The 26983-nt window shown below is 41.7% G+C and overlaps 1 protein-coding gene across 16 annotated transcripts in view; it reads right to left on the bottom strand.

The window, feature by feature from the left end:
• NKTR (natural killer cell triggering receptor) overlaps positions 1–20623 on the bottom strand; it is a 35437-nt gene extending 14814 nt beyond the window's left edge. For 10 of the 16 annotated variants that reach the window (XM_075214097.1, XM_075214098.1, XM_075214099.1 and 7 more), the window contains exons 1-7: positions 20605–20623; positions 10638–10712; positions 6819–6893; positions 6519–6626; positions 3639–3683; positions 1917–2004; positions 340–369 (exon numbers count right to left, since the gene is read on the bottom strand). In XM_075214097.1, the coding sequence (XP_075070198.1) occupies positions 340–369; positions 1917–2004; positions 3639–3683; positions 6519–6626; positions 6819–6893; positions 10638–10695 (404 nt within the window). In that variant the 5' untranslated portion in view covers positions 10696–10712; positions 20605–20623. Of the gene's footprint in view, positions 1–339; positions 370–1916; positions 2005–2806; positions 3684–6518; positions 6627–6818; positions 6894–10637; positions 10713–11044; positions 11064–17515; positions 17580–20604 lie in introns of those variants that run through there. The other 6 variants (XM_075214108.1, XM_075214109.1, XM_075214110.1 and 3 more) reach the window with 6 other exon arrangements.
• Positions 20624–26983: the final 6360 nt, after the last annotated feature.

Raw genomic sequence — 26983 nt, 5'->3', positions numbered from 1 at the left:
TGTATATCATACAGAACAGAAGCATGATATTGACCAAATTTTAACTGTAGGGAGAGAAGAGAGAGGAAACAGAGAAAAGAGAAGTTGGTCAGGGAGAGATAAACCAGATAGACTAGGGGGGCGGTGTGGCAAAACCGCCAATAGAGGAAAAAGAGGGGCAAAGCAGGAGAAGGGAAGAAGAAAGAAAGAAGGGGAAGGCAAGGGAGGGGAGGCGGTAAAGAATCGAGGAAGGGTAACAAAGATATATTTTTAACAATATCACAAGCTGTGAATTTTGCCAAGTAAAGATATAAAAATAGGAGGATATTATAGAAAGCAAACACGGCATAAATAACTCACCCATCAAGATGTGGCGCTGCTTTTGTTGTTCTTCACAGATTAATTAGATGAGAATAAGCAGGAAATAAGAAAAACAAAAATCAATGTAAGAGATAAGAAAACGAAGATGTCAGAGGAAACTTCTATAAACAGGTTACACATCTCACTGATCGGATCTACAGCCCGGGAAGATATATAAGTGCTCGTACACGCAGTCACTTTCCCTGCACCCGTGGTATGTACAGTGAGACCGTCTCAACCGACGCTGCCGGTTTTATTGAACCCTATGAAGAACGCGCTGACAGTACACACGAGAAACACTGACTCTGCCACCATGTCCGCCTGGCGCTAGTGTGCTTCGCCAGTGCGTTCTTCATTGGCTCTTCTGCACTATATTTGCAGTGCCAGCTGGACAGTATTTACCAAGTGCTGACTGCAGCTCAGACACAATGTACCATGAGCACAGGCAAAGCTGCTTGAACAACGGTGAAGGACAAGAAAAAGCTTTGCTAAGCTATCAGAAATAAAAGTATCCCATTGTAAGCGATTTAAATTAACATTCGGTGGCTCAGTGGTTAGCACTTCTGCCTCACAGCACTGGAGTCATGAATTTGATTCCCAACCATGGCCTTATCTGTGTGGAGTTTGTATGTTCTTCCCGTGTTTGTGTGGGTTTCCTCCGGGTGCTCCGGTTTCCTCCCACACTCCAAAAACATATTAGTAGGTTAATTGGCTGCTATCAAAATTGACCCTAGTCTGTGTGTGTGTCTGTGTGTGTGTCTATGTTAGGGAATTCAGACTGTAAGCTCCAATGGGGCAGGGACTGATGTGAGTGAGTTCTCTGTACAGCACTGCTGAATTAGTGGCGCTATATAAATAGCTGATGATGATTAAATTCAGACTCAACACCACACTCAGCTATATAATACTAGAGTGACAGGGTGGTGGAGGGTTCAATTTATACAATAATCCATGTAGCCGACTATTTCTAATAAAGGCCGAGTGTTTCCTTGTTTTCTAATCATTGCACTTTGCTCTCACAATCGCTCTCCTCAGTGTAAAAAAGTTTTAATTCTAATAGTAAATCAGTTACTTTTTAGCAATTACAGCTGGATGCTCTAACAATGGATGCTCGCTAATTGACACCAGCATATCTCTGCAATCCAGCCAGCCAATCAGACCTTAGCTTTCATCAACTTGTACCAATCAGACATCTTATCGCTTGCAATTCGTAGCCATTTGTACCGTATTATGTACTTCTGGAAACCTACTCCCTACGTACTAACCCTCATGTAGCCAATAGGTTAGGATTCCTCCCGAGACCCCAGACGTTACATGCAGCCAGGGGTCGGCTGCGTTGTCTATGGAAATGCAATCGCTTCAGCTCAGAAAGCAGAAGATTCAATCCCTCAGCGCTAATCAATAGCCCTTCTACCCTGCAATACTGCACAGGCCAGGATGAGCACTGCTGTGCTGTGAGCTGCATTTACATATAAAGGGGTCAGATGGCAATGGTAGGGGAGCAGTGCAAGGTGTCTAAGACAGAACAATCCTTTTTAAAAAGCCTGAGAAGTGTGATGTCAAAAACACAAACTTACATAAAAAACTGGGATCCGTTGGTGTGTTTCCCACGGTTTGCCATAGACAAAAGGAAGGCGCGGTCATGTTTGAGAACAAAGTTTTCATCTGTGATTAAAAATAAAAAAAAAAAACAAGAGAGGAAAGAAACCACAAGAAACGTTTAGTGGGCTTACTGGCTGCTGAAGGACTAAGCAGCGTAACTTATATACAGAGAGACTTCCAAGGCTGCTAATGCAGAACGGTCAAATGTGTGCATGTATAAGTGTCTAGCAACCTGCGCTTAAGTGTGGAGACATAGACGGACCTCACTGCTGTGTAGTGTATCGATAACTAAAATCAGTAGCGGCATTTACGTCCCTCCCGGTCAATGAACCCCCCCCCCCCCTCCCCCTCCCCCTCCGGGACACTGCAAGCGCCTCAACCCTTCTCTGGCACACAAGAGATTAGACAAACACCCAAAGCATAACACATATGCACACGCTACATTATCATGTACAGTAAAGAGCTTTGTTATTTCATGTGTATTTTAATGCAGGGTCAATGGCTCCCTCTTAAAACAAATGTATCGAATGGTGTAAAACCTCCGACAGAAACGTTAATCTCAGTATGTGTCAGAAATCTTAGTATGTGTATTGCTTCAGAATGATTTCGTCACAATCCCACCAACTAATATATACAATAATGTCCCACAACCATATTAATTGATCCTCCGTCTGTGTCGGGTCTGGTGGTAGAGATCTTCTTACCCCGCAAAAAACCAAACAAGCAAAAGGCTTCTTTGTAAAGCTAGACGGCTGAATGACACAGCGCTATGTGTATAATGAAAATGTATGTTAAAGAAAATCACATTATCTGCAAAACTAGAATGGAAAGAGGTCTAAGGAGCGGCCAGGCTGTCGGCACTTACCTATTTCAGTACACTGTTTAAAGAAAACAAAAAGAAAGCCTTCAGTGGATACAGACCTTGCCATATGATTATAGCAGTGTAGAAGCACAGATGTCTATACCTCGCTACCACACCTAGAGTAAGTAATCCCAGTGAAACACCTATGGGCATGCAGCCTACACCCGCAAATCATGGCAATCATCTCATTGGCATTTCTACATCTAAGCAGAGCTTGTGTTAGAACTGGGGGGACGGAGTGGCCTAAACCTCTCAAAATGGGCCTCACTGTCTGCAGCGGTGACTATTTCACAACCAAAATGACTCGTCTTTCAGAGAAACAAAAAAAAAAAAAGGTGACAATATAACAAATTTTGAGAAATACAGCGATGGATAAAATGACTATTTTATTGTTTATTATTATTATTAAATTCCTCCCCAAAGCGTTACAGAAAATCCAAAATGATGGAAGAGTCTCCATTTACTGGGGAAGGTGCAAGGAAGAGTGAATTTATTCAGTTACTGAACTTGCGATTCTTACCTTAGGATTTTGCAAAAGATCACATTCTCTATAAATAAAAGAATATGTTGACAGTTTTAGGCAGGAAGATAGGAGTTTTCATGAAAAAGTTGCCTAACCTCCATGCTGAGAATGACACTGATTAAAACCAATACAGTTAGAGGTCCCTCTCTACAATTAAGCAGCTAGGAAAAATAAAACTTAGGCCCAGTTCATGCACATGGATTGTTCATGCAACATTAGAGTCATGCAAGAAAGTCATCTACTACTGGACAGTTAAATATTTCTAGCCCTGTCCACGTACAATAAGAAGGGGGAATGCAGCCGTGGCCTTACCTTTGAAATAACCACCGAATATTGACTCTCCGCCTTTTCCGTTACCTGGGATACAAAACGTAGCCGTTACGTAACTGGACGAGACAAGCTTTTAGTCTTCTAGAACATTTCTAAGGATTTATTGCACAAAGTGAAATAAAAGCTTATAGTCAGCTTGTGCCATTGGTCTATTAATGATAATAGTACAGGACAAAACTTAAAGGGCCACTACGCATAAAATACTAGTTATTATTATTAATTAATTTTTATTTATAAGGCGCCACAAAGTATCCGTAGCGCCGTACAAGGACAAACAATGGCACAGTACAAGGTGAAGCAGCACAGTACAAGTAACAGTAAGCACTATAACTCTGGGGCTCAGGCACAGCATGAAAGAGAGGGAGGGAGGGGAAAAGTGAGTACAGGCAGGTAACTATGGCCCAAGAGGGTGGGCACGGATGACAGGTGGAGAGTCACTGAGGGGAGCGGAGAGAAGCGAGAGGAGACAGAGGGCAGAGGGACTGAGAGGAGGTGAGCTGAGTAGCTGGAGAGCGCAGTTAAAAGTGATGGAAACAGGAGGTAGAAGAGCCCTGCTCAAAGGAGTGTACAATCTAAAGCAGGGGTGGGCAAACCTGTCCTCAAGGGCCATATCCAGTTTTTAGAATTTCTGTCTGTAGAAACAGGTGGGATAATTACTGACCCAGCCAAATAGATTAACTCAGCTGTACAGGATTAAAGAAATCCTAAAAACATGAACTGGATATGGCCCTTGAGGACAGGTTTGCCCACCCCTGATCTAAAGAGAGGGGAAGACAGACAGACACATGGATGAGACGGAGAGACGGGAGAAACTGAGACAGAGTCGAGGAAGGGGGAGAAGGGAAGAAGTGATAAGAGGGAGAGGTAGCCGACCGGTGGGAGGTTAGGAATGAGACTGGAAGGCTTTTAAGAAAAGGTGGATTTTAATGTTCATTTGAAAGAGGAGAGATTGGGGTAATTTCTGATGGAGCGGGGGAGCTTGTTCCAATGGAGGGGAGCAGCACGGGAGAAGTCTTGAATATGTGCGTGAGAGGAGGTAATCAGAGGGGATGAGAGGCGACGATCGTTGGACGATCGCAGTGAGCGGGAGGGTGTGTGAATAGAGATAAGGTTAGAGATGTAGGGAGCAGTGGAGTTGGCGAGGGCCTTGTAAGTCAGAGTGAGGAGCTTGAAAAGGATTCTGTAGGGGAAGGGGAGCCAGTGAAGGGCTTAGTAGAGTGGGGAGACAGAGGTGGAACGGCGAGAGAGGAAAATAAGCCTTGCAGCGGCGTTAAGTACAGATCGAAGAAGAGCGAGATGAGAGAGGGGGAGGCCGATAAGGAGAAGGTTGCAGTAGTCCAAGCGGGAGATAATCAGAATGTGGACGAGATTTGGTGGCATCCTGGGAGAGGAAGGGCCGAATGCAGGCAATGTTACGTAGCTGGAAGCGGCAGGATTTGGCGAGAGAGTAGTCGAGGATGACACCTAGGAGGCGGAGTTGGGAAACAGGGGAGATAGAGGAGTTGGCAACAGTGATAGAGAGGTCAGAGGGTAAGGAGGTACGAGAGGGAGGAAAGACAATGAGTTTATTTTTAGCAAGATTGAGTTTAAGAAATCTAGAGGTCATCCAGGAGGAGATGGCGGAGAGGGATGCGGATACCCTGGAGAGAAGGGAGGGAGAGAGATCAGGAGAAGAAAGGTAGAGTTGAGTGTCATCAGCATAAAGGTGGTACTTGAGGCCGAAGGAGCTGATGAGTTCACCCAGAGAACTCATCAGCTGTTAATTATACATGAACATTCACAAACACACAGGTCAAAGATTCTATTCCCTGGCAGGAGTTAAGAGTTATCTACTTTACTGAATGCTATGGTCAGCCATTGAAGGCTCTGAAAGGATCACACAATAATCAAATGACTTCTTCACCTTCCATAGTTCGCCCCCATACAGGAATCAAGTGTAGACCCCGTTCACTTGGACGTTAAAAAGCGTACAACAAGCCTGGCCAACCTGTGGCTCTCCGGGTGATGTGAAAGCACCAGCATACACCTGCAGCTATTGGCTGGCTATCTACTGGCAAAGCATGCTGGAGCTTGTAGTTTCATAACACGTGGAGAGCCACAGGTTAGCCAGGCCTTGTATAGTGGATACCTGAAATCATCTCTGCAGCCCAGAAGAGCTTGCAATCTTGTACCTGCTGCTTCTGACTGGATATATGTGACTATAATACACCGTGTGGACCACAAGGTTCTGATCACAACCGAAAGGTAGAACTCAGTGGAACTTTGTCTTTTTTTTAACCCAACACCGGCAGTGCTTTCTGTGATTTGTGGCACTCTTACGTAGGCTAACGGTTTTTGCGCAGGAACACCCCAAAATGTAAATATTTGTCTGTACACTAATATTTGCTTTTAGTGCATTTTTTGGGGGCTACGTTAGCTGTACTCCATGTGCTGGTCTAAGGTGTATTGTAGAAGTCACTATTGAGAGTGCACAATATCCATAGCGGCTTTATTTTTTAATTCATTAAAGGGACATTAAGGGACTGAGGAATGTATATGCTATTTATAATTTGATATCCTTCTCTGCGTAGGATTTCAGCAAATATATTTCTGTCTGCTCACAGTCATATTTGCAGACCTAGCCACGCCCCTTTACAACATAACCCACCTTGTCATTAGATCACCTGCCTGAGTATTGTCAGCTGATTATCACAATGCAGAGAGACAGAACTGCTCTGGTAGTAGAGGCAAACAATGGAACTGTACTAAAAGTAAGCTCTGCAGACTTAAGATCAAGATGACAGAAAACGGGTATATAAATAACAACAATAAAGCAGAACTAGTCCTGTATGACATCTGCTCTGCGGACACCTCCAAAATTACCTTCACTGAAGTCACCGCCCTGAATCATAAAGTTTTTCACCACTCGATGGAACGTGGAACCCTTATAGCTTAACTTCTTCCCTGTCACCTTTCCAATTCCCTTTTCACCTGGGGGCAAAATAAGAAGGAACAAATGAATTAGTGGCAATATGCATTTCTTACACTGGATGTTCTAACGTGTACGGGGTCTTATGTGCACTCACACATACATATGGGTCATTCTTTCTAATTCTGTCATCTAAAAAAAGATAAGTACAGATATTGGTAAAACATATGGAAAGAGGTGCAGTCCGTACCCACCTGTACACAAGCACAAGAAGTTCATGCATGTTTTTGGGCATACATCAGAGAAGAGTTGAAATATAATACGGCCAGCTGCAGGGAGGAAAACAAGACAAACGTTCTTAAACGGACAGAACAGGTATTTCATTTGAAAACATTTCCTTATTAATCAGCTCTACCAAGTACAAAGCCACATTCATCCTGTCACCAGCTGATATTACAGAGGAAAAACATAAAAAACAGAATAAGTTTACAACACTGAAGATCAGAGATAACCGTTTGTAAATCCACTGGATCTGGTTTCAGCCAGGTGAATGGAGAGAATCGCGCACATCTCAAAGTGGACGACGGAGCAGGGGGAATAGGACATGATTCACTTTCTCCTCTTCCTTCCCCTCGGGATCACTGAGGATCCGTCTTCTCCCGTTTACAAAGGAAACGGAACAGAGGAGACAGACGAAAAAGACGCTGATAAAATGAGCAGACCCTCGTAGCATATAAAGATTTTAATGATGGTATAATCCACAGCAGGTCGTTTGTTGCGTATGTTCCACCAATATAAGGATAATGCCGCAATCTGCTCATGGAATCTGAAGTTACAATCTGAGGATACAGTTGTGCGTTTTACACACATGGAATCCAGATACAGTTATGTAGTGTGCATGTTACACAGTAACGACTGGATACTCGTGTGAGGAGGTTACAGTATTAGGGTAACTTGCAGCAATCCAACACTTTAAATTTATCAGATGGAGCCTATATGAGTAATCCCGTTTACTGCTGCACTAAACATTGTACTTATTCAGTATTAATGACCAATCACAGTAAATTACACGAGGACAGGAAGCGTATAGTTAAATATTCTTAGAAGTCCCTGAACCAAAGATACAAGTTGTTCCAATATAAAAAACACCTTGTAACATCACCAATATCCACAGTTCTTTTATATATATATATATATATATATATATATATATATATATATTTTTAATTCCATAGTGCTATAACGTCATATATAATGAGTATGTATATTTATTTTCTGGTAAGTGTTTTATAAAACAACTTACATTTTAGGTTTGATGGTCTGTAAATGGACATAACTGGAGAAAGGCTAAGGACAGAATACATTCCTTGACTCCACTAGAGATCTGCTGTACTCAGACCTCGTAGTCTTCACCAGCAGCAGGTTTTAGACCACAGGTGTGAATACGTTTTTACAAGCCCAATGACACTGGAATGGTGATGGAGGAAACATGTCTGCAGATGATCCCAAGAGATTCCCCTTCAATCCCACCCCAAGAAAAGGATCTTCAGCTGCCGGTAATGTTACATAAACTCCGGTAGATGCTGTATATTAGTTACAGTAAATGTTAGGCAGGCACTTGTATTTGAAAAATAGATATTGGGGGTCTGTTATGCTTTATTAAGTTACAAAAAGAAAGTCCAGTGCTTTACTGATCCATTAAAATGTTTCTGTAAATATATCAGACCCATCAGAGTGAGTGGAACAATGTGATGAGTAGAACACAGTGGGAGAGATTCAATCATCAGCAAACGGTGATAGGAACCTCGCACAATGCTTCTCCACTGGGTGTTTTTGAATATCATCAGCATTTAAATAGCAACAGCATATTCTGAAGTGTTTCACAATTGGATATAATCTTTGCTCATTTTTGCTCCCACTTCAGAGCTAAAAAATGAGGGATGTTTTCTATACTCTAAATGCGGTAAATGTGCGTCAAAAGCTTGCGGCTTATTGAATCGGCACAATGTGGTAGCTGCATCAAGATTAATAACGCTTTATTCTCTCTCTTCAGTCATCCATATAGTATAGGTATCGCTACAGATAGCAAACAACTCCATCACAGCCACAATAACACGAGTCAATGATAGTGAGCATCAAAAGAAAACAATTAGTGGTTCTTCAGTATGCGGAGTATTCTGAGACTTGTAGTTCCACAACAGCTGGAGATTCTTAGGTGGCCGAAGCATTAGGGTATTTAATAATTTTTTTGTGGGGGGAGAGGGGTTATAAAATATAAACTTTATATTTCCCAATGAGTGCAAGTTATTCTCTCTCATATCTATGTACAGGGAGGTAAATAATATATTATACATATTTTGTGTGTACATTGTGCTTAATGTCAGGAAGGGGGAAGGGAAGCGCAGGATGTGGGTGCTGGGGTTCGTTTTTTGGTCTGGACAGAGATATAAGGCAGTAAAAGTAACTGGACTACCATAGGGAGGGGTAGGCTGTTATTTTGTGTCCTGTATTATTCATAGACCTACAGCCGGAAATAGTAAGAACGAGCAGTGATCTCTATTAGCAGGAGATGTGTAAATGCTTCTCTTCCTGCCAGCAAGATACATTGTTACAAATAACGCTGCCGCGATACAGTGCGCACAGATCTGACCCGTCACTGTGGTCCTGTACAACGAAGACTAATAAATGCTTTTATATGGCATGATGGGGTCAGAGTGAACTGATTAAATACACAATACAGTACAATTGGCTCACTCCCACGTTGTGATGCCGGTATACCCTCCTCTTATCAGAGGGCTCGCTGTTAATTTTAGGTGCGAGGGTTTTCTATCTGTAACTAGGCAGTATCTACAGATCATATATCCGTAACACAGGAAGCTATCAGTCTATCACGCTGTATGGAAATCGTACAACAAGAGCTCACTTGTCCTGTAGCACAGTCTCTTAGTGTCTCTTTCATACGCAGTCTACCGGACTGGGATATAACAGGAACCTGCTACAGATATGTTAATCATAGGAGAAAGAAGAGCAGCGTGGTATATAGTATAGGTATATTCTTAGGCTGAAAAATAACCAAACCAGCAGCTGTTAAAGTGAGAAGGTGCCACGTGTCACTCTGGCTCCAGATGGGCTATATTCAGCTCTTCCTCAGACCACAAGACACAGACACAGACCAGTCCTCTCATGTGGCAGTGACAGGAAAGAGCAAATATAACGACTGCTCCCGGGGGTCCATCAGACTAAAACCACCATCAGCAAAACCCAGAATCATCTCATTCCAAATCATGTTTATAGGACCAATGATATGACAACCAGCAAGTATTCTGCTTACAGTGCGATGATCACTTGTAAGAGATACACATAACTCAGAGAGCTCTAGACATTAAGGAGGAAATAATTCCCCGTGGAGTGCCTCCGGAACGGCAGTGATGGAACCCCGCAGCTGTGTAACATTATGGATATTTCCTCACATCCCATAGAGGAGCGCAGGAAAATCTGTGATATTCGGGTACCCTAATACATAGATATGAATGCAGCCGGACATCGTGGGGAAGTGAATTTTCCCCTATATGTAGCATACTAAGGTAACCTGTGACTCTCCAGCTGCCGAGACATGCTGCGACATGTAGTTCTACAACAGCTCTAGAACCACAGGTTGTCACTTCTCACCTGTAAGGAATAGATTAAAAAGCACCAACATATGACGTAGCGCTGTACATTGAGAGGATCGGGTGATGACATGAAACAAGGTAAAAAGATGGCCCTGTCACAATGAGCTTACAATCTAAGAGGTGTGCAGAACAATTGATAGGCAAGGTAGTGGAATAACAATATACATAGAAGACATGGTAAACTTTTTATCCACCCTTATGATGTATTTTCGATACATCATTCACAGTCAGAAAAAAAAAAGAAAGTTATTTGTACCTACAGGAAGATTATTAATATATAGATATAGATATGCCCGCTTTAAATAAACCTATCAGATAAAACATATTAATTTTAATTAAGTTACACAACGTAGATTGCTTTCTTTAGCTTGAACGATACATAGTAAGTAGTGTTTTACTTACCGGGTTCCCGATTAATTTCAATGTCAAAATAGCACTGCGGACGAGCTTTCTCCCCCATGTTGGCTGCGACACAACCTTCAAATCAAACGGGAAAAAGACGAATTTCAGGACAAGAATCTGTAAAAACAGCACTGTGATACCGAATGAGCACCAACAAATACCTGCTTTCCAAATATATCTAGTACAACAGGTTCTGCCTCCTTAGGTAAAGACCCCTCCCTCGGGTACAGCATGACACAGGCATGTTATATTTAAGATTAAAGTACACAGGACCGCCTGTGCAAATGTCAGCTTGTTCCTCCCATTCACATACAGACTGCCTGCAGGTTTTGTACTAGGGAACAATGTGCCAAATATTCAGCAAATATAATTATAGTCAACTGATCTAGGTGAAGAGATCTTTGTACCGGTCTGTTAATCTTCCAGCGTCCCTAGCCAGTTGGATTTTGCGAAATACAATGAATAAGTTATACACATAACCATATGGTACATAATATGTATCAGGTAGAGTAGATTTACCAAACCTTCTAAAAAGTAAAAGTGGGGGCGTTGCTCGTAGCAACCAATCAGATTCTAGCTATCTAGCACATCTATTACATTACAGAAAATGACAGCTAGAATCTGATTGGCTGCTATGAGCAACACCCCCATTTCTCCTTTTTAGAAGTTTTAGTAAATCTATCCCCAGATGTAGACTGAATTCATGGATGTCCTCAGACAATACAGACACAATCTAAAAGTACACTATTATTCTGTAGGTTAAAAATTAAAATCTGTGAAGAAATCGACACATTAGTCACAACAGATGCAATAGGATCAAATCTAGGCAGCCAAATGAATTAATAATTTATAGATATAATGTTTTATTTATACCCCATTCATACTGCACCAAAAACCTGGGTGTTTGCCAGAGCAAAGCCCAGACGACCCGGGTTGAGGTGCAGTAAGAATGGTCCCAGATCTAATTCCCGGGTCACAAGACACCGGGTCTTTTGGTGGGGTAATTCCCTTGACTGCCCTGGAAAGCCTACAGTATGAATGGTGCAACTCGGGTTTTTCAACCCGGGTCTCACCAGACACAATGATAAAGTAAAAAAATAAACATCACAAGAGGAGCCAATCAGAGCTCCTCTTGTGATGTTGCCATGGAGACCGCGTGCAGACCCGTGATCAATATGAACAAGATCTTCCCGGGTTTTTGACTCTGGGGGAGCCTCTACCCCCCGGCAATACCCCTGGTTCATATAGCCGGGATATTGCCTGGGCGGCACTATGAAAGCGGTATAACAGGGATTTAAATGATCATTATTTGTGTACTTATACATCAAAAGGATACTACCTGTAATCATGAGAAATCTACAACTGGGCAATATAACACCTGCAGACTTGTTGATTTAAGTGTAAATCATTCTTTTCAAACTTTACTTGTTTCAGGTCATAAATCCAAGCAATTATTTGCTTTGTGTTACAGCAGCACATTGCACATACTCTAATATACAACTTTGCAGAGAAGCTACAGACTTCAATCTGCGTTTTTAACAACTGCAAAAAGCCTCCGGGATCTATATCTCAAGGATAATACTTTACTTGCTGCAGGGATTACTGCATTTCAGAAATATGTACACAGGATCGGCTACATAATAATGGCAGTGACACACATGGAAACAGCACCAAGCAGGTATCTTAAACCTTATGGGTCAAACGGATATTTAATGTGCACCAACAAAAGCCTGCTAAGCTCTGCGATGTTCCCAAAATATAATGTTACAAATAGACCTGTACACACAACTACTGTGTATGCTGCAAAAAGTGACGCTTGCTGAAATACAATGGAGTTTTATGGAAATGCCTGTCAAAGTGCTACGTAAAGTACATATCCTGCTAATCTTATAAACTCATTAATGAAAAGGTCTCAAAGCTCCCATAAAGTGAGGTCAAATTACAGAGGTATGTACATAGCATATAATACAGACTTTAGTACAAAAACACAATTTAAAAAGTGAAATTCCTGTTTTTTGCTACATCAAAGTGGTAAGATATCAGTAGAATAAAAAGAGGAAAGCGCTCTCTTAAATATATGCAGCACCTCTTAAAAACAATCCAAGTACAATAATAGAGAGGGCGCAAATAAAAAGTGACTACGTATAATGTTTATAGCTCTTTCATGAGAAAGTAAGTAATGGATGCACACGGGCAGTTACAGTTTTGCAAATAGCAATAAGAAAAATGAAAAAAACTTTTACCCTACAATACCCTAGAGAAGTCCCGGGACTTGGTGCATTTGTGTCCTCCGTGATGGCTGTAATCTTTCCTCCGTGTAGAATGTGTTAGCGGCGTCCCGCTGCACGTCTAATGCGGGAGTTCAGATTCCAAGATAGAACTATGGTGGCTGTGAATGTTCAAAAAGCAACCAACGCGTTTCATCCAATAATGGACTTTTTCAAGGATGTTGTTCAGTGTTTAGTTGAGCTTATTTATAGGGACAGCTATCCCTTCATTGGCTAAGTAGATGAGATAGCTGATTAAAACCCAAAAAATGCATTTATTAGGTTTATTAAGTAAAAAATCTTATTAGATGAGATGTAATAAAAGTAAGGATATATATTATATTATAACAATATAATATAAAAAAATATAAAAAAAAAATAAAAATAAAAAATAGAATGGAATAAAAATGTAAAAAGATTAAAGTTTTAAAAAGGATCCCAAATCAAAATCGCTGTTAAGACCATGCGGTATCAGAGTTTTGGCCATGTATATCCACTTAGTCTCTTGTCTTGATATATTTGATATATAATCACCTCCTCTCCAAAATTTGTTAACTCTTTGTATACCCAAAAATTTGAGTTTTCTGGGGTTACATCTTGAATTATTCAGAAAATGATTAGAGACGCTGTGTGTTTTCAATTTTCTTTTAATGTTATATAAATGCTCTGCAATCCTAATTTTTAAGGTGCGTATAGTTCGTCCTATGTATTGGAGGCCACATTCACATTCCAGCATATAGATGACGCCTTCAGTATTACAGCTGATTGATTGTTTAATGTAGTGACACAACAAAAAAGCTACCTCAAAGACACCACATCCATCTTAAACATTTTGGATAAATTGGTATGGAAAGATTCTTATACACTAGTCACTTGTGATGTGAAATCCCTTTACACATGCATTAACCATGCAGATGGGTGCGCACATGCTTATCATTATTTGTGCAATGAGACCAACCTGGAGAATGAACAGATCAACTTCATTATGAGTAGCATGGAGTACATTCTCCAACACAATTATTTTTGGTATAACGATAAATTTTATCAACAAATATCAGGGACTGCAATGGGGACGCGTTTTGCCCCAAGTTATGCCAACTTATTTGAGGCAAAATTGGAGAATGACTGCATATGGAAAAACAACCCCTTTTTTGAGCAGGTCATCCATTGGTATAGGTACATAGATGATGTACTTCTCATTTGGGAAGGGTCAGATGAGAGTCTCTTACAATTCCTAAAGTACATTAACAACAATACTTTAAACATGGAATTTACAGCTGAATTTAGTCCTTATAAAATCAATTCACCATATATATAGAAAACAATGTGGTACAAACTCAAAATTATATTAAAGAAGTAAGCACAAATACTTTCCTATTGGCTACCAGTAACCATCACAAGCATTGGATTCACAATATACCAGCAGGACAGTTCAGACAATTAAAAAGGAACTGTACCGATGATAAGGTGTTTTTAACACAAAGTATGGATCTAAAAGAGAAATTTCTAGAAAGGAAATTTAATGCTAAACTGGTTGATCTTGCACTTGAAAAGGTGAGGAATTTGGAAAGGAGAGACATGATAACACATCACAGTCAAAAAATAAAGAAGACCCCAGTCATTATATTTATCACTCAATATAATAGTAATTCACAAGCCTTAGAGAAAATCATCCAAAAGCATTGGCCTATTTTGAAATTGGACCAAGACATCAAGGGATTATTACCCACTAAACCACATATTATATATAGAAAAGCGGGAAATTTAAAACAAATCCTTACCAGCAGTTACATTCCAATTCAAAAAACAAAACCATCGTTAATTATATCACAAGGTTTTCATTATTGCTTAAACTGTAAAGCGTGCAAAGATTTGAATATAAGTCTAACCAATGCTATTACAACATTTCAATCTACTTCTAATAAGAAATTGTTCAACATTAAACAATCAATCAGCTGTAATACTGAAGGCGTCATCTATTTGCTGGAATGTGAATGTGGCCTCCAATGCATAGGACGAACTATACGCACCTTAAAAATTAGGATTGCAGAGCATTTATATAACATTAAAAGAAAATTGAAAACACACAGCGTCTCTAATCATTTTCTGAATAATTCAAGATGTAACCCCAGAAAACGCAAATTTTTAGGTATACAAAGAGTTAACAAATTTTGGAGAGGAGGTGATTATATATCAAATATATCAAGACAAGAGACTAAGTGGATATACATGGCCAAAACTCTGATACCGCATGGTCTTAACAGCGATTTTGATTTGGGATCCTTTTTAAAACTTTAATCTTTTTACATTTTTATTCCATTCTATTTTTATTTATATTTTTTTATATTATATTGTTATAATATAATATATATCCTTACTTTTATTACATCTCATCTAATAAGATTTTTTACTTAATAAACCTAATAAATGCATTTTTTGGGTTTTAATCAGCTATCTCATCTACTTAGCCAATGAAGGGATAGCTGTCCCTATAAATAAGCTCAACTAAACACTGAACAACATCCTTGAAAAAGTCCATTATTGGATGAAACGCGTTGGTTGCTTTTTGAACATTCACAGCCACCATAGTTCTATCTCGGAATCTGAACTCCCGCATTAGACGTGCAGCGGGACGCCGCTAACACATTCTACACGGAGGAAAGATTACAGCCATCACGGAGGACACAAATGCACCAAGTCCCGGGACTTCTCTAGGGTATTGTAGGGTAAGAGTTTTTTTCATTTGGCTTATTGCTATTTGCAAAACTGTAACTGCCCGTGTGCATCCATTACTTACTTTCTCATGAAAGAGCTATAAACATTATACGTAGTCACTTTTTATTTGCGCCCTCTCTATTATTGTACTAAGATATCAGTAGAGCCAACTACTTTCTGTACAACAGAGAGACGCTTTTCAGTATTTGGAGTGATCGTATGATTGATTACTGGAACAAATCTGAAACAACCAATTCTGCCTTCATCCAAGTCTGACTCTCCTACAAAATAGACATCAGACTATAGATAGCGGACTTGTAAGCTAAGCTTGTTGTCTCTCTGTCAATACTCCATCTTGTTGTATTACTGTGTTTGTGCCCAACTGTAAAGTGTTGCAAAGTGTGCTGGCACCACATAAACATTGATAATAATAAGACTCAGTAGTAGAATGGAGGAAATCCTGTACAAAGGTAACTGATGTAGCGACGACAATGGCCGTTTGCTACAATATTGCTCGATAGTGTCCTGTACATATATAAACATTGTTTCACAGCACATTTTCTTCCTATCACACAGGGAACATTGTAAACTGCAGCTACAAAGTCACCTAGACAGACACTTCTCCTCATGTCCCATTAAATTAGCTGTGTACCCCATTGTCAGTGACTGCGTCATTGATAGGACCATGTTGCTGGCTGCATCTTGCACAAGTACTAACAAATTCTGCAGCGCAGTACATTAGGGAAACAAAACAAATGTATAATGGATAAACTACTGGAACACATGTAATGGCATGAAGGCCCTGTATGCTGGTGGTAAAAGGATATCACTGTTTACTAATGATCTATTCCCTGCACTCAAATGGTGGGGTCCTTTTTTTGCAAAATGGGAAATATTGATAAAATCAGCCCTCAAAATGAAAGAACCTGCAGCGGAGTGTAATGCTGGGCCCACCTACCAATATTAGGCTTCAGTAACAACATCTGACAGAATCAGACGCAATAGGCCGAGCAACACGCTGCAATCTCTGTACAAGGGACGTTCATTTCTGCTCATTTATAATGGAGATCTTTTAAGAAGTGCACAGGGCAGGTGACATAGACAGGAGCGCAGGTCAGAGCAACACTTAGAGCTGTACAGCAAGAAAGGGGTTCAGTCACTGAGCTGATATCTGATCACGAGCAGAAAGAAAGGACTTTGAGGACCGAAGATAAATTTGTACAATATACATTAAATGCAGTAATCTAATATACACAGGGAGGACGGGCCCTGGGCTGAAGAGCTAACATTCATTACATACAGCTCATATGATGCCTGAATAAATGAGCACTGTCAGAGTATACATGACTCCGTACTGTGTATATATGGGGAGAAGGAGCTGTCAGTGTGCACATAACTGTACCGTGTATATATAGGAAGTGGGAGCTGTCAATGTATACGTGACTGTACCGTGTATATATGGGCAGTGGGAGCTGTCAGTGTGTACAAGCCTGTAGTGTGTGTGTGTGTGTGTATATGTATATATTCATATAGCTGTCAGTGTATACGTGACTGTACCATATATATTATATATATATATATATGTGTATGTATAAGTATATACAGATATGTATGTGTAGTATGTGTGTATATATGTATGTATGTATGTATGTGTGTATGTATATATATGATATATATATATATATATATATATATATATATATATATATATATATATATATATATATATATATATATACACACACACAGGTGCAGGGTATGTGAGGATGGGCAGGCGCCGGGCTCCTCACAGTGCCGGGGGTGATGGGGTCACTCTCCATGTTGGGGAGAGGGGGGCTGTCTCAGGTGACGGGGGGGGGCGGTGTTGTTGGGGGTACGGGGGTCCCCGGTAATTACCGGGCAGAGCTGCGACCACTGACTCTTCCTCCTGCGCGACGTCCTTCTCTGCAGAGTGGGCGGGGCGTTGGGGGCCTCAGCCGCACTGCATGCCGGGTATGTGTGACGTCACGGGGCTGCCCTGTCCAGTGCCTGTCGGGAATCCCGGCATTATTACGTGGCAGAGTCCCGACCTGGCAGTACTGGGGGGGGAATCACAAGTCCCAGGATGCCCTGAGGCCACAGAGCTGCAGGTTATCTGGGTGCTCAGTGTGACCCCCCCCCCCCATTCATCTCTGTATTATAATATCCAACTGTGCAGTGTACATATAGTGTGATCAGTCTGCTGGATGCCATCTCCCCTCTGTGGGGTTTATAACTGTGGTGGAGTATTATACAGTAATACAATTTAATGCTGTATATAACACACATATAACACACATATAACAGAAGCTTCTGGCTGGGGTTGTATTAGTTGCTCTGTAGACCTGACCCACGCAGTGACCGTGGCGTTACGTGGCTGCGTCGCCAGCTGCACGGTGTAATATTGGCTGTGGGACTGGTGCGGTCACTACGTGCAGGGCCAACGCTACCGTTAGGCAGTTGTCTAGGGTGCCAATGGTTATGGGGTGCCTGAGACACTGAATGAGGGACATGTCATTCATCCGGGGGGGTGTAATGCCCCTGCGGTGCTCTCGCACAGAGCGTTGGGTGGTGACATGTAGGAGCTGCAGCCAGCAGCTGCTCCTCCATGTCAGTGTGGCGCTATGAAGTCAGAGCCGAGCGCCACACTCAGAAGAGCATGGTGGGGCCCTTGGAGGTGGGGGCATGTGTAAGCAGTTATCATGGGCCCTCCCCTTTAATTATCTTCTAGGGCCCAGCTATGCCTTTGTTCCACCCCTGCACACAATACAGTTTAAACATTACTGTGTCAGTCAGTTACATACATGACGGTTAGTCTCGTGCACATAAGTCACTTACATACACATCAGTTACACCAACGTCAGATACACACACACATCAGTCAGTTATATACACGTCACTCAGTCAGTTACTTACACATTGCTGTCTTACTTCTCTTCCCCATATCCTCTTCCTAGTTCCTAGTACCCCTGCACTCTTCACCCACTCATTTGCTAGTCCATCCTTTCCACATCTATCCTTCCTCTCCCTACTCCCTTAGTCTTTCTCCTTGCTCCCATCCAATACCCATCCTCACCCTCTACCCTCAACTCCATCCCAGAATCAGCCCACCCCCCACGCACCAGTAACCCTGCCAATGTCATCCTTCCACACTTCCCTCTCCTGTGCTCTCTGGAATTCCATATTGATCTACAACAAACTGCCCTCTTTCCATGACCTCTTCATCTCCAACTCTTAACCTTATTGCCATCACAGAAACCTGACTTTTTTTTGCTTCTCCTGCTGCTATCTCCTATGGGGCCTCTTTTTCATCGTTCTATACCCCAATTGTACCTTTCATGTTATCTCCCCTGAGCCCTCCCTTTCATTCTCCTATTTTGAAGTCCACTCTATCGGTCTCTTTTACCTCATCCATCTCCGGCTCTGAGTCATCTACTGCCCCCCCTCCGATCCCATTTCCCAATTTCTTGATAATTTTGACGCCTGGCTTTCCCATTACCTCTTCTCAGACCTCCCTTCAATCATCTTAGATGACTTTAGTATCCTCATTGATAATCCCACAGACCCAACGTCCAGCAATCTTCCTGCCCTTTCTACCTCCTTTGGCCTCTCACAATGGACCTCTCCAGTGGTGGGTTTCAAAAAAATTAACAACAGGTTCTATGTCCTAATGACCATTTTAACTATATCAAAAGATATACCGAAAGGTAGTCTAACAATTCACGCATTAAATAATGCAATAAGAACAGTAAAAGAGGTAAAGACAACTAGATTATGTGTAACGGAAGATTTTTAATATTAAATACCTCACAAACAGTTAGTGAAGATATTTCCATATTGCTGTTTGATTGGCGTCCTCACTTGCAATTTTCTTTGCTTTTATCCGAGCATCTTCAGCTGTGTGATTTACCCTTAACCATCTTTGCACTGTAGGAGTAGGATTCCATTCCTTCAGCGGTAGGCCGATAAGACCTGCAGTGACATGCTCAGCACATCAGCATCATCACGGTTACTCACCCCAGATGCCGACGGTCGGCGACGGTGAGTGACCCAGTAATGTCCGTACTCCCGGCCCGGGCTGCCTGTCTGCTCTGCTCTTCTGCGCTGCCGCGTGATGGCTGATGGTGGCTCCGCGGCCTCTGCCCTGGGCTGGATCTTCTTCTCGCATCTCTCCTCTGCACAGTCTGTTGTGCGTTCAGGACACGTGTAGGGGGAGCCAATCGTTGCAAAGAACAAGGGAGGCAGGGTGGGGCTTACAGGATGACTGACAGCCTGAACAGCCCTGCACAGCTTAGAACAGCAGAGCCAGGCCGGTGTGAGCTATTAAACTGATTTGGGATCGTTGTCCAGGCCAGCAGGGCAAGCTGCAGTGCACAAGGTGTAAAAATGTAAAGCAGCCGCACACAGAGCTGGATTAAGGCTTTGGGGGGCCCGGGGCACTTAAGACAGGGGGGCCCCTAAGATCTAAAATTAAGGGAATAGTGACAGATGCTGCATTACATCACCTACAGCCCACAGTATGACACTTACAGCTCTCCCAGAGGGCTCGTCTAGGTTGTCTGCATAAGAAATATCATTGTTTCCACAAACTAAAATACTGTACATTAAAACAATCATCAAAACACCACATTAAAATTGGTATTGACACCACACATTAAAACTATCAATGATACCGCATATTAAAAATACCATTGATAATGCACATTAAAACTAGCAATGATACCGCACATTATAACTAGCATAAAAAATAATATATATATATATATATATATATATATATATATATATATATAAAATGTACTAAAATTTTATTCAATATTTATTCAAAATTGCTAATGGGTGTGTTGATGCACCCTCCTACAGACCAAAAAACCTGCATTGTTGTGTACACCATTGAACGATCACCAAAAATTAGGATTGTCCCACTAGAATCACAACGTTTCACAGACCCTGCTGCTCTCTCCTACCTGTTCTTCTTACTTTCACCACCTGTGCTGCAGGTTTTTTTAGTTGCGGCTTGTCTGGATCCTGGAATGTTGGAGGACCTATTTGGAAAAAAAATGGGTACATTTAGAAAATTACAGCCAGCCCCGAGGTTAAATCAATACCACCCACGATTAATAATTAGGCCTTCCTCCAGCCCCAACATTAAAATAATAGTATTCATATTTAATAAATAAACCTATTTCCCTCCCTACAAAAAGGTTCAGCAATAAATGAATAGTATTTGCATTTCAGAAATATACCTTTTTCCCGAACCTGTCACTGCCATTAAATAATTCATAGGCACATTTAATAGAGACTTCATTCTCCCCAAACTCACCCCCAAACCACCCCATCTTAAATTAATAGTCCCTAATATTGTGACTCTCTCCCCACCTTTTTCCTTATACTGTGCCTCTCCCCCGCACTTTTTCCTCATACTGTGCCTGTCTCCCCATTTTTCCTCAATCTGTGCATCTCCCCCCTTTTTTCTCATGCTGTGCCTCTCCCATCCCCCCTTTTACCTTACTGTGCCTCTCTCCTCCCCGTATTCCTTACTGTGCCTCTCTCCCCTTATTCCTTACTGTGCCTCTCTCCCATTATTCCTTAATGTGCCTCTCTCCACCCCTTATTACTTACTGTGCCTCTCTCACCTCCTTTTTCCTTACTGTGCCTCTCTCACCTCCTTTTTCCTTACTGTGCCTCTCTCACCTCCTTTTTCCTTACTGTGCCTCTTTCATCTCCTTTTTCCTTACTGTGCCTCTTTCATCTCCTTTTTCCTTACTGTGCCTCTCTCATCTCCTTTTTCCTCATAGTTTGCCTTTCTGCTTAATTCCCTTTTTTCACTTACCTTTCTATTAGCTTTTCTTTTCTTCTCCTCTCTTCTGTCTTCTCTCTTCTTGCTTCCTCTCCGCGCTGCTCCTCACTGAATGACAGGCGTGACTTGATGATGTCACACCTGTCATTCAGCATTAACAGAGCAGAGAGGAAGGAGGGACGCCGGCGCTGAGATCAGGTGAGTAAATATATATACCGGTATATTTTTTTGCTACCCTGCTCCCCCCACCAACGAGGAGGAGCAGCCCAGAGCCCGCCCGCAAAACAACCCCCCAGTACATGGGCACAGGACCAGTGAGTCTATTTTACTGATATAACCCTAATCCTATCTCTAATTGATGGTTAGATACACTCTCTAGCAGAGTGTATCTATTTGGCATCTTCTGTGGGTTGAATGTATGTAGCGCTCTCTCCTTCTCTCTAACCTTTACTAGCTCGGCAGTGTGTCTTATTTATTGGTTCCAGACTATATGAGTAAGTGGTGGATGCAAGTGCTGGCCAATCCTGACCACAGCATCAGTGATCTGTCTACACGGGTGGGCAAATTGGGCAAGATTCGGCTTCTCAGGCCAAACATCCAGATAACTTCTGCTATGACTGGAGCCTGTTACTGCGATTAGGCCCTTCCAGAGGTTCATAGAGGTCTGGAGAAACCAAAGAAACTCCCTCTTTCTGAAAAAAAACCCCTAAAAAAAACCCAGTAAAAATGCATTTAAAATGTATTTTAAATAGATTTTAATGCTTAACTATTAAAATTTACAAAGAAAATACTGTATACAGATACAGATTACTAGAAATGTAAAATTAGAAGTGCTTTTCTAGCTTTTTTTTCCTGCAAACGCAGCAATCAATTTGGAGAAATCCAAATTTCGTGCCACATCACAGATAATATTGAGCATGGCCAGCCCATTCAATCGCTCTTGCCCCATATTTGAGGGATGATAGTTCTTAATTATAAGCAACCTATTCCCTTGTGAAGTTGGGAGTCACTGACCCCAGCTAATCCCAAGGACAAGAGACATTCTCATGTGTCTGCGGATAGATGCATTGTGTGCTCAGAGAGAGCAATAAGCGCAAACAGGGAAAGAAATTAACCAAAACATGTTTAGGCGCTGGGTTTGAACTTGTATTACTTGGAAATTGCCAAGTTAGCAAATTGATATATATATAAATTCGGCACACAAAAGAGTAAGTCAGAAAATTTGGAGTCCCCCTGCCAGTCAGAGGCCCAGGGAAATTTCAAATTTCTCCTCTAGCCCCCCGCCTCTGGTAGGGCCTGTCTGCGATCAGAAGATGACATGTAGAATGTAGGGTCTGATTCATTAAGGATCTTAACTTAAGAAACTTCTTATTTAAGTCTCCTGGACAAAACCATGTAACAATGCAAGGGATATAAATTAGTACTCTGTTTTGCACATAAGTTAAATACTATTTCATGTAGCACACAAATACTTGATAGCTTCATCATCATCACCACCATTTATTTATATAGCGCCACTGATTCCGCAGCGCTGTACAGAGAGCTCACTCACATCAGTCCCTGCCCCATTGGAGCTTACAGTCTAAATTCCCTAACATACACACAGACAGAGAGAGAGACTAGGGTCATCTTTTTCATAGCAGCCAATTAACCTACCAGTATGTTTTTGGAGCGTGGAAGGAAACCGGAGCACCCGGAGGAAACCCACGCAAACACGGGGAGAACATACAAACTCCACACAGATAAGGCCATGGTCGGGAACTGAACTCATGACCCCAGTGCTGTGAGGCAGAGGTGCTAACCACTGAGCCACCATGCTGCCGAGCTTATTTGTACACTGAAATTTAAAGTTGATATTTGTGTGCTACATGAAAAAAACAGTTTGTCCAGGAGACTTAAATAAGTTTCTTAAGTTACGATTCTTAATGAATCAGGCCCGTAATCTCTAATGGGGCAGTGACTGATGTGAATGATTACATATTATCTGTACAGCTCTGCGTAATATAATAAAAAATAATAATAATAGAGCTCATCAGTGCAGGATGTGGACCAATGACTTCTGCATAGGACTCAAAGGGCGCTAATAAACTAGTAACAGTCTTGTTTCTGAACAATGTTTTTCCGACTAGAACAGAACAACCAATCTGGTTAATTTAGGATAAGAGGAGCATAAAAGCAAATAATACAATAACACAATCCCTGAAAAGTTCTCACATGATCCTAGTTCACAAGAACCTGCATTATCGATAACTAACTAACTTTTCAGATTAAAAATCTGTACAAAAAATAAGGTGAAACTGATCTACTTAGAAAACTGGCTACTTACTAACATCCTGTATGTATAAACCTGCACAGCGCATTAACACATAGCAACCAATCAGACGCTTTCACCAAGCTAACGCTAAATGCTGATTGGTTGCTATGAGTTACTGTGCTCGGAACATTTGTTCCAACGGTATTACATAGCACCCAGACTTCACTTAAACACGTCAGCCTTAAAACGTGTGACATTGCTGACCTGGTGCCAGTTACTTTGCGTTCCCTCGGAGGCATTTAAATCATAATTGGACATTCTGGCTGTCGTTCAGTGCACAGCGAAGAAGCTCTGACATTTCACAAAGTCGCCAGACAAGGATGTGGGGTTATTATTTAGCTGTCTGTATCCTGGATCTTGTCAGTAGTGTACACATAATTATATTGTTCATTTGCCCGGAACATCTTATCTTATTACACCAGGTTTAATGTGAATGTATATGTAACCCTTTGTGAGCTTGTGTTGTGGTACAAGGTACTGGGTTCTGCAGTTTTAGTGGCCTCTGTGTTGGCGTACGTGTCTTGGTTCCATTCTGGCTCTGGTGTAACCCCTGGTTTTCCCGCGGTCAGCCACAAACAGGATTTCGTGCTTCAAAGTGCGGCCACGGAGCCACAGTTTCATCTAAACTCTGTGCTGACTGTCGGGTGAAGGAGATGGCCAATCACTGCATCTCTCTCCCAATGTGTCTCTGTGGTGAAACAAGGGGTTAAACCTACCCCTTCACTAAAAACTTGTTCCCACGGCGCACACAAGCTGTAATTGGATTACTTTTTATCCTATGTTTCCTCCACGGGTAAGTGGCCTATTTATTAAGCCATAAACCACACAGAAACTGCCTTTTCCACATAGTTTAGGTATTATTAAATTACCTAGCTATCTAACAAAAGCCAATCGCAAGCGATAACAAAGGTATCGCCTGCATTAGGCTAAGTTTCGCATTAAACCGCAGTCCCCATCGTTTTTAATGCAGACTGCAGTCTGGGGAAATTTAACAAACTCCAAAAGGCCTCGTCCTTTGGAGCCTGAGCGCATCTAAGGTCGCAAGTGCGCAGTACAGACTCCCGGAGTGGAGAAGTAAGGAAAGCCGCCGCCGTGAGACCCTCCTATCGGAGGCGCTGATGAGTTTTAAATAAATAGCCTCAAAATATTATCCATTATCATTGTGATAAGGGATGATATTTAACTGGGGGGGCATATGAGGCCCTTAATAAATAGGCCCCTAAGCCTGTCCGGCACCGGCTTTCTCTTTTTCCATAAAATACATTTATTTATGTTATTAATGTCTACTGCACAAGAAACAAAATTTTCCAGTTGCTCCTGAGTGCAAACACATGTTCTAGCATGTATACACATGTTCTAGCTGTATACACAGCCATCATCACTATCACTCGCCACTTACACCAGACCTGTAGCTGGTCGTGAAGTTCATTTACAAAATGTATCAATGAAGTTTGTATATTGCAGTTCACTCACAGCCCACAAGGGGTCTATGCACAAGTAGCCAATCAGAGTGTCTTTCTTATTCTTTAACCAATCAGAACTGCTTCCTCATACTCTGTCCGATTGGAGCAAAGCCACTCTGATTGGATAGTTGTGGACAAGCACCCAGGCTGTTTTGCGTGCCACGGCTTTTAGGGGAGGAAGAAGAAAAGAAGATCCCTAAGGATTTAGATGTGGAATAAAGAGGGAATAGGCGAGTATTTATAATAAAGTGGTTTATTTATCACTGGTTTATTTATCAATGCTGAACACAGCATTAATTATCATCATGTATTGCTGCTTAACGCAATTAAGTGTGACGCAGTTCATATGTTATTGTCTATGACTAATAACAGCTCTGGGATGAATATATCTGAAGGTCTACAAATCAAAACTGGTTATAATATACCCTTACGTTTTACAAAGCGTAATTCCTAATACAATTCAATGTAGCATTTCAGCCAGTCTGATATAATACAGCCACACAGAACATGTGAGATTGCAACATTTATCTTTTATTCTATTAACTTTCCATTCATTTAATTTTTTTTTTTTTTTGGCACAATGTCAGTGTCTTATAAAGAACTTAGTTTAAAATACATAGTCATTACCAGCCAGATAAACTTATGATTTCCCCACTGCTGGATTATAAATATATAGAAGCAGCTTCTGTGTGACATCATCGTGACAGAGTGTCACATTCCAAGGTACAAGGTACAGAGTGTCAGCTGTCAGACCAGAGGGCGGCAGCAGCTGGCACCGTGCACTGTGCTGAGTGACACATCTCAACCACCGCACCGAGCTTCTAAATATAATGGTGCCCAGAGCGGGCAGCTGTGTGATGGGCACGATCCACAAATATATCTGATAATTCCAGCAAAGAAGACTCTATGACATCTATTATATTGTCCATATATTCCAGATAATACAGACCCCAAATCTCCGGAGACTGCACAATGCAGACTGCAATAATCTTACAAGTGTGACCTGGGAAGACAAAACTAGCCCTGACTCCAACTTAACAGTAAATGTCACCCTCTACCAAATGCCCAGTATTAGCAAAAACCTAAAAAATAAAATATATACAAGCATTACAATAACCTCAAAACCATAAACCTAACAACTATTATTAATATCATTATACTATAATATATAGATCATGTGCAGTGGTCCTATCATGTTGGGAGGTGTAGTGCCCTATGTCTCCCAATCCATTCTTCTTCTTCTTCTTCTTCTTCTTATTATTATTATTATTATTATTATTATTATTATTATTATTATTATTAATTAGTCTTTATAAGGTTCCACAAGGTTTCCGCAGCACCATACAGAATACAGACAGTGGACCATACAGTACAGAACAATAAACAAAAAATACCAGTACTTTAATAGCGCCAAACATAGCTGGCACAGTGGATTTGGAGGAGAAGAATAGGTAGAGAGACAAGAGGGAAGAGGGTCCCGATCGTAAGAGCTTACATTCTAATGGGAGGGCTAGCAGACAGGCGGCACATTGGGATCAATCGAAAGAGGATCGAGTAGCGGGACAGGAGAGGAGAGGTGAGGAGATCCAGCAGCTACCACCAGCCTCACAGGTGAGAAGCTGCTATCTGCTGCCCCTCCATGTCAGCGGCTGGGGCAAAGTCAGGGGCCCAGAGGGGTGGGGGGCAGATACGAAGTACCAGGGCCTGCATGGGGGCCCTCACCTGCCTGTGTAGTGGGAGGATGCACCAAACTGGTGTGGCCTCGCCCC

Source organism: Mixophyes fleayi, chromosome 5, assembly GCF_038048845.1.
Source record: "Mixophyes fleayi isolate aMixFle1 chromosome 5, aMixFle1.hap1, whole genome shotgun sequence".
NCBI lineage: Eukaryota > Metazoa > Chordata > Amphibia > Anura > Limnodynastidae > Mixophyes > Mixophyes fleayi.
This window is presented reverse-complemented; position numbering and strand designations above follow the sequence as displayed.